This window comes from Coturnix japonica, chromosome 25 (assembly GCF_001577835.2).
Source record: "Coturnix japonica isolate 7356 chromosome 25, Coturnix japonica 2.1, whole genome shotgun sequence".
Classification (NCBI taxonomy): Eukaryota; Metazoa; Chordata; class Aves; order Galliformes; family Phasianidae; genus Coturnix; species Coturnix japonica.
In genome coordinates, this window is record NC_029540.1 from 407655 (window position 1) to 416170 (window position 8516).

The 8516-nt window shown below is 57.0% G+C and overlaps 1 protein-coding gene across 1 annotated transcript in view; it reads left to right on the top strand.

The window, feature by feature from the left end:
* SV2A (synaptic vesicle glycoprotein 2A) overlaps positions 1–8516 on the top strand; it is a 15061-nt gene that overhangs the window by 5279 nt on the left and 1266 nt on the right. The window contains exons 3-11 of the mRNA XM_015884320.2: positions 370–550; positions 657–808; positions 1809–1942; positions 2674–2763; positions 3036–3146; positions 3919–4007; positions 4777–4941; positions 6093–6226; positions 7975–8178. Of these exons, the coding sequence (XP_015739806.1) occupies positions 370–550; positions 657–808; positions 1809–1942; positions 2674–2763; positions 3036–3146; positions 3919–4007; positions 4777–4941; positions 6093–6226; positions 7975–8178 (1260 nt within the window). The remainder of the gene's footprint in view (positions 1–369; positions 551–656; positions 809–1808; positions 1943–2673; positions 2764–3035; positions 3147–3918; positions 4008–4776; positions 4942–6092; positions 6227–7974; positions 8179–8516) is intronic.

Below are 8516 nucleotides of genomic sequence, written 5' to 3' on the forward strand. Positions count from 1 at the left end.
GTGGGGTGGGGTATGGGGGAGAGGGGTTAGGGTTGGTCTATAGGGGATGTGGGGGGCAATAGCAACACCAGTATGGTACAGGGGGACCCCCCCAACCCCATAGCATCATTGATGTGATACTGGGGGGCCCCTCAGCCCCCCATCAACACCAATGTGGTCTGGGGGACCCCCCAACCCCATAGCATCACTGATGTGATACTGGGGGGCTCCTCAGCCCCCCATCAACACCAATATGGCACTGGGGGACCCCTCAGCCCCCCACCCCCCATCCCACCACCAATACAGCCCCTCCCACCCCCCATATCATCCCGTCCACGTGTCCCTGGTACCCAGGGGCTGACCCCGCTGTGTCCCCCTCCCCTTATTTAGGGCTCATCGTTTACCTGGGCATGATGGTGGGCGCGTTCCTGTGGGGCGGGCTGGCCGACCGCCTGGGCCGAAGGCAATGCCTCCTCATCTCCCTGTCCGTCAACAGCGTCTTCGCCTTCTTCTCCTCCTTCGTGCAGGGTTACGGCACCTTCCTCTTCTGCAGGCTGCTCTCAGGCATGGGGTAAGAACACCCCATAGGGCGACCCATAAGACCCCCCACCCTATATCCTGCCCCACTATATCCCGCCCCACTGATGCCCTTCTCTTTGTGCCCCCCCCCCCCCCAGCATTGGGGGTTCCATCCCCATCGTTTTCTCCTACTTCTCGGAGTTCCTGGCGCAGGAGAAACGTGGGGAGCACCTGAGCTGGCTGTGCATGTTCTGGATGATCGGTGGTATTTTTGCTTCAGCAATGGCTTGGAGCATCATCCCACATTACGGTAATAAGGGGGGAAGGGGGGGGGGTGAGATGAGCTGTGTGGGGTCTCAGACCCCATAGCTGTGTGGGTACTGAGTTCTATAGGGTCTCAGACCCCATAGCCATGTGGGCAATGAGTTCTATAGGGTCTCAGACCCCATAGCCACGTGGGCACTGAGTTCTATAGGGTCTCAGACCCCATAGCATGTGGGCACTGAGTTCTATAGGGTCTCAGACCCCATAGCCATGTGGGCAATGAGTTCTATGGGGTCTCAGACCCCATAGCCATGTGGGCAATGAGTTCTATAGGGTCTCAACCCCATAAGCACTTGTGCACTGAGCTCTGTGGGGTCTCAGCCACCATAGCCATGTGGGCACTGAGTTCTATAGGGTCTCAGACCCCATAGCCATGTGGGCAATGAGTTCTATAGGGTCTCAGACCCCATAGCCATGTGGGCAATGAGTTCTATAGGGTCTCAGCCCCAGCACTGAGCTCTGTGGGCTCTCAGCCCCATAACCACATATGCACTGAGTTCTATAGGGTCTCAGCCCCCATAACCACATGTGCACTGAGTTCTATAGGGTCTCAGCCCCATAAGCACATGTGCACTGAGTTCTATAGGGTCTCAGCCCCATAAGCACTTGTGCACTGAGTTCTATAGGCTCTCAGCCCCAGCACTGAGTTCTATAGGCTCTCAGCCCCATAAGCATGTATGCACTGAGTTCTATAGGTTCTCAGCCCTATAACCATATATGCACTGAGTTCTATAGGCTCTCAGCCCCATAACCACATATGCACTGAGTTCTATAGGCTCTCAGCCCTATAACCACATATGCACTGAGTTCTATGGGGTCTCAGCCCCAGTACTGAGCTCTGTGGGCTCTCAGCCCCATAAGCATGTATGCACCAAGTTCTATAGGCTCTCAGCCCCAGCACTGAGTTCTATAGGCTCTCAGCCCCATAACCACACATGCACCAAGTTCTATAGGGTCTCAGCCCCTTCCATCCCCCCTCCCCACAGGCTGGAGCTTCCAGATGGGCTCAGCTTATCAGTTCCACAGCTGGAGGGTCTTTGTCCTGGTGTGCGCCTTCCCCTCTGTCTTTGCCATCGGGGCTTTGACCACGATGCCCGAGAGCCCCCGCTTCTACCTGGAGGTCAGCAGGGCTGGGGGGGGGGCATGGATACATCCTAATAGGGGCTGGGGGCTTTGGGGTGGGGGGGAGACCCCCTAAATGGGGGCTGGGAATGGAGAGGAGACCCACAAGTGGATGCTGAGAGTGGAAAAGGGAGCCCAAAATGATGGAGTGGGGGTAAGGACCCCAGGGTGGGTAATGGGATTGGGGTTGGGAACCCCAGGAGGGTAATGGGGTTGGGGTTGGGATCCCATGTGGGTGCTGGGATTGGGGTTGGGACCCCCAGGAGGGTACTGGGATTGGGGTCCCAACCCCATGTGGGTGCTGGGATTGGGGTTGGGACCCCATGTGGGTGTTGGGATTGGGATAGGGACCCCAGGTGGATAATGGGATTGGGGTTGGGACCCCAGGTGGGTGCTGGGATTGGGGCTGGGACCCCATGTGGGTGCTGGGATTGGGGCTGGGACCCTATGTGGGTGCTGGGATTGGGGTCCCAACCCCATGTGGGTGCTGGGATTGGGGCTGGGACCCCATGTGGCTGTTGGGATTGGGGTTGGGACCCCATGTGGATAATGGGATTGGGGTAAAGACCCCCAGGGGGCTGCTAGGGATGGAGCAGGGACCCCCATAAAGGGGCTGGGGATGGGATAGGGGCACCCACATGGACATGGGGATGGGGCAGGGACCCCATGGGGGTGCTGGGGTTGGGGGGTGGTGGTGGTCCCAGGGTGACCCCAGGCTCTGCCCTATAGAATGGTAAACATGATGAGGCCTGGATGGTGCTGAAGCAGGTTCACGACACCAACATGAGGGCAAAGGGGCACCCCGAGAGGGTCTTCTCGGTAAGGGCCAGCCCCCCACCCATATTAATACCCCCATCCCAATGCCACCAGTCCCATATTAATGCCCCCATCCCAATGCCACCAGTCCCATATTAATACCCCCACCCCAATGCCACCATTCCCCTCCCAGTGCCCTAAGCCCCAACCTGGTGCCACCCACCCCCATACCAAACACATATTCCCCCCCCCCTGCCAACTCCCACCCCAGGGAGCAGCATGGCCCTATGGGGTTGGCAGCAAGTGGGGAAACTGAGGCAGGGGGCACCCTATAGGTTACCCACATCAAGACCATCAAGAGGGAGGACGAGCTGATCGAGATCCAGGCGGACACGGGAGCGTGGCATCGCCGCTGGTGGGTGCGCTGCCTCAGCCTCTCACAGCAGGTATGTATGGGGCCAGGTCCTGTCCAGGTATGGGGCCAGGTCCTGTCCAGGTATGGGGCCAGGTCCTGTCCAGGTATGGGGCCAGGTCCTGTCAGGTATGGCAGGTCGGTCCCATGTATGGGCCAAGGTCGTCCATGTATGGGGCCAGGTTGTCATGGTATAGGGTCAGGTTCTGTCCATGTATGGGTGTCAGTCCTGTCAGTATGGGCAGTACTGTCCCATGTATGGGGGGGCCAGGTCCTGTCCATGTATGGGCCAGGTCCTGTCAGTATGGGGAGGATCGAGGTATGGGCCAGGTCCTGCCAGAGTTGGCGGCCAGTCGGTCCGTATGGGGCAGGTCCTGTCAGGTATGGGGCCGAGGTCTGCCAGGTAGGGGTCAGTTCTGCCAGGTACTGGGGTCAGGTCTGTCCATGATATGGGGCCAGGTCCTGCCACCGTATGGCGGTCAGGTCCTGCCAGGTATAGGGTCAGGTCCCCTGTCACAGGCTATGGGGGTCGAGGTCCTGCAGGTATGGGGTCAGGTCCTGCCCAGGTATGGGGTCAGGTCCTGCCCAGGTATGGGGCCAGGTCCTGCCCAGGTATGGGGTCAGGTCCTGCCCTTGTATGGGGTCAGTTCCTGCCCAGGTGTGGGGTCAGGTCCTGCCCATGTATGGGGCCAGATCCTGTCCATTTGTGGGGCCAGATCCTGTTCATTTATGGGGCCAGATCCTGCCCCACAGCCGTGGGTCCCTGTGGGGTCTCCTGTTGTCCCAGCTCTCATCCCTCCCTGTAGGTTTGGAGTAACTTCCAGCAGTGCTTTGCCCCCGAGTACCGACGCATCACGCTGATGATGATGGCTGTGTGGTTCACCATGAGCTTCAGGTGGGGGCTGGCAATGGGGCTGGGGGCAATGGGGTGGGGGCAGGAGAGATGGGAGGGGGCTGGGGGCATTGGGTTGGATACAGGAGAGATGGGGATGGGGCTGGCAATGGGGTGGGTACAGGAGAGATGGGATGGGGCTGGGATGTACCAGTATGGGGATGGGTGACACCATCATGATGCCAATGGGGTTGGGATGGGGTTGGTGGCATTGGAAAGGGGCTGGTGACCCCAGGATAGGGTGGGTGGCAATGGGATGGAGCTGGTGGCACTGGGATGGGGTTGATAGCACTGATATGGGATTGGTGGCATTAGGATGGGGCTGATAGCACTGGGATGGGGCTGGTGGTGCCAGTATGGGGTTGGGTGACAACATTATGATGCCAATGGGGTTGGGATGGGACTGATAGCAATAGGATGGGGCTGATAGCACTGGGATGGAACTGGTGACCCCAGATAGCTCTGGGATGGGGCTGGTGGCAGCAATGGGGTTGATAGCACTGGGATGGGGCTGGTGGCATTAGGATGGGGCTGATAGCAGCAATGGGGCTGATGGCACTGGAATGGGGATGATTGGTGTCAATGGGATGGAGCTGGTGTCAATGGGATGGGGCTGATAGCAATAGGATGGGGCTGATAGCACTGGGATGGGGCTGTTAGCTCTGGGATGGGGCTGATAGCAGCAATGGGGCTGATAGCACTGGGATGGGGCTGGTGTCAGTGGGGCAGAGCTGGGTGCCCGGCTCTGGGCTCAGCTCCTCTCACCCCACAGTTACTACGGACTGACCGTGTGGTTCCCAGACATGATCAAACACCTTCAGAACATCGAATACGCGTCTCGTACCAAACTCTTCACCCGCGAGAAGGTCCGACACTTCACCTTCAACTTCACCCTGGAGAATCAGATCCACCAGGGAGGGGAGTACTTCAATGACAAGTGGGTGCTGGGGGATGTGGGGTGGGGATGGGGGGGAATTAGGGGCACTGAGATGGGGCTGGGGGCGTTGGGATGGGGTGGTGGCATTGGGATGATGGCTTTGGGATGATGGCTTTGGGGTGGTGGCATTGGGATGATGCTGGGGGTGTTGGGATGGGGCTAAGGGTGATGGGATGGGGTTGGGGGTGTTGGGATGGGGCTGGGGGTGTTGGGATGGGGCTGGGGGTGTTGAGATGGGGTTGAGGGTGTTGGGATGGGGTTGGGGGTGTTGGGACATTGGGATGGGGATGGGGCCTCTGGGATGGGGGCATTGGATTGGGGGCGTTGGGATGGAGTTGGTGGCATTGGGATGGGGCTGAGGGAGTTGGAATAGGACTGGGGGTGTTGGGATGGGGCTGAGGGTGTTGGGATGGGGCTGGGGGTGTTGAGATAGGGTTGGGGGTGTTGGGATGGGACTGGGGGTATTGGGATGGGGCTGGGGGAGTTAGAATGGGCTTGGGGGCTCTGGGATGGGGTTGGGGGTGTTGGAATAGGGTTGGGGCATTGGGATGGGGATGGGGCCTGTGGGATGGGGGCATTGGATTGGGGTTGGGGGCATTGGGATGGGGCTGGGAGTGTTGGGATGGGGTTGGGGGCATTGGAATGGGACTGGGGGCATTGGGATGGGGCTGAAAGTGTTGGATTGGGGTTGGGGCATTGGGATGGAGTTGGGGGCATTGGAATAGGACTGGGGGCATTGGGATGAGGCTGAGGGCATTGGGATGGGGTTGGGGGCATTGGGATTGGGCTGGGAGCATTGCAGTGGGGCTGGGGGCGTTGGGATGGGGCTGAGGGTGTTGGGATGGAGTTGAGGGCTCTGGGATGGGGCTGAGGGTGTTGGAATAGGACTGGGGGCACTGGGATGGGTTGGGGGCATTGCAATGGGGATGGGGCCTCTGGGATAGGGGCATTGGATTGGGGTTGGGGGCGTTGGGACAGGATTGGGGGCATTGGGATGGGGCTGAGGGCACCGGGTTTGTGGGTTCTGGGATGGGGTTGATGGTACCGATATGGGCTGGGGGTGTCGGGATGGGGCTGGGGGTGTTGGAATGGGGTTGGGGGCATTGGGATGGGGCTGGCAGTACCCACATGGAGCTCCCCCCCCCCTCCAGGTTCATTGGGTTGAAGATGAAGTCGGTGACGTTCGAGGACTCGCTGTTTGAGGATTGCTACTTTGAGGACGTGACATCCAGTGAAACCTTCTTTGAAAACTGCACCATCATCTCCACCATCTTCTACAACACAGGTCTGGGGTCAGGAGGGATGTAGGTGCAAGGTTTGGGGTTTTAGGTGCAAGGTTTGGGGTTTTAGGTGCAAGGTTTGGGGTTGTATGTACAAGATTTGGGGGTTTAGATGCAAAGTTTGGGGTTGTAGGTGCAAGGTTGGGGGTTTTAGTGCAAGGTTTGGGTCCCAGGTACAAAGGACTGGGTGTAGGGTGCAAGGTTTGGGGTTTTAGTGCAAGGTTTGGGGTTTAGATGCAAGGTTTGGGGTTGTAGGTGCAAGGTTGGGGGTTTTAGTGCAAGGTTTGGGGTTGTAGGTGCAAGGTTTGGGGTTTTAGTGCAAGATTTGGGGTTGTAGGTGCAAGGTTTAGGTCCCAGGTGCAAAGGACTGGGTGTAGGGTGCAAGGTTTGGGGTTTTAGTGCAAGGTTTGGGGTTTAGATGCAAGGTTTGGGGTTCTTAGTGCAAGGTTTGGGGGTTTAGATGCAAGATTTGGGGTTGTAGGTGCAAGGTTGGGGGTTTTAGTGCAAGGTTTGGGGTTTTAGGTGCAAGGTTTGGGGTTAGATGCAAGGTTTGGGGTTTTAGTGCAAGGTTTGGGGTTTCAAATGCAAGGTTTGGGGTTTTAGGTGCAAGGTTTGGGGTTGTAGGTGCAAGGTTTAGGTTCCAGGTGCAAAGGATTGGGTGTAGGGTGCAAGGTTTGGGGTTATAGATGCAAGGTTTGGGGGTTTAGTGCAAGGTTTGGGGTTGTAGGTGCAAAGTTTGGGGTTTCAGGTGCAAGGTTTGGGGTTGTAGATGCAAGGTATGGGGTTTCAAATGCAAGGTTTGGGGTCGTGGGTACAAGATTTGGGAGTTTAGATGCAAGTTTGGGGTTTAGATGCAAGGATTGGGGTTGTAGGTGCAAAGTTGGGAGTTTCAGGTGCAAGGTTTGGGTCCCAGGTGCAAAGGACTGGGTGTAGGGTGCAAGGTTTGGGGTTTAGATGCAAGGTTTGGGGTTTCAGATGCAAGGTTTGGGGTTATAGGTGCAAAGTTTGGGGTTTTAGTGCAAGGTTTGGGGTTTTAGGTACAAGGTTTGGGGTTCTTGGTGCAAGGTTTGGGGTTGTATGTACAAGATTTGGGGTTTCAGATGCAAGGTTTGGGGTTTTAGTGCAAGGTTTGGGGTTGTAGGTGCAAGGTTTGGGGGTTTAGGTGCAAGGTTTGGGGTTGTAGATGCAAGGTTTAGGTCCCAGGTGCAAAGGATTGGGTGTAGGGTGCAAGGTTTGGGGTTATAGATGCAAGGTTTAGGTTCTTGTTGCAAGGTTTGGGGTTTCAGGTGCCAGGTTTGGGGTCGTATGTACAAGATTTGGGGGTTTAGATGCAAGATTTGGGGTTGTAGGTGCAAGGTTTGGGGGTTTAGATGCAAGATTTGGGGTTCTTAGTGCAAGATTTGGGGTTGTAGATGCAAGGTTTGGGGTTTCAGATGCAAGGTTTGGAGTTTTAGTGCAAGGTTTGGGGTTATAGGTGCAAAGTTTGGGGTTGTAGGTGCAAGGTTTAGGTGCTTGTTGCAAGGTTTGGGGTCCCAGATGCAAAGTTTGGGGTTTCAAATGCAAGGTTTGGGGTTGTAGATGCAATTGGTGCAAGGTTTGGGGTTCTTAGTGCAAGATTTGGGGCTTTAGATGCAAAGTTTGGGCTTCTTGGTACAAGGTTTAGGGTTGTAGCTGCAAAGTGAAGCAAGGTAGAAGAATAGGGGGGGATAAACCCCAACCCCCCCCCCCCCATCCACCCCCTGTTCCCCCCCAGACCTCTTCGAGTACAAGTTCATCAACAGCCGCGTGTTGAACAGCACCTTCCTGCACAACAAGGAGGGCTGCCAGCTGGATTTCAGCGACGACAACAACGCCTACATGATTTATTTCGTCAGTTTCCTGGGTACCCTGGCTGTGCTGCCCGGGAACATCGTCTCGGCGCTGCTCATGGACAAGATCGGCCGCCTCCGGATGCTGGGTGGGCACTGCTGCATCAGCAGCCCCCTCCTCTGCATCAGAATCCCCCCCTGCTGCAGCCATTTCCCCCCTTTCCTCCCCTATTTCCCTCTTTTCTGCCCCATTTCCCCCCCTCTCCCATCCCAATGCCCCCCATCTCCCCTCTCCTCCCCATATTCCCTCTCCTCCTCTATATCCTCTCTATATCCTCTCTATTCCCCCTTTATCCCCCTTTTCTCCCCCATATCCCCTCCCCCGTATCCTCTCTCCTCCCCATCTCCCCTCATATCCCCCATATCCCCCATATCCCCCATATCCCCTCATATCCCCTATATCCCTCATATCCCCTCATATCCCCCC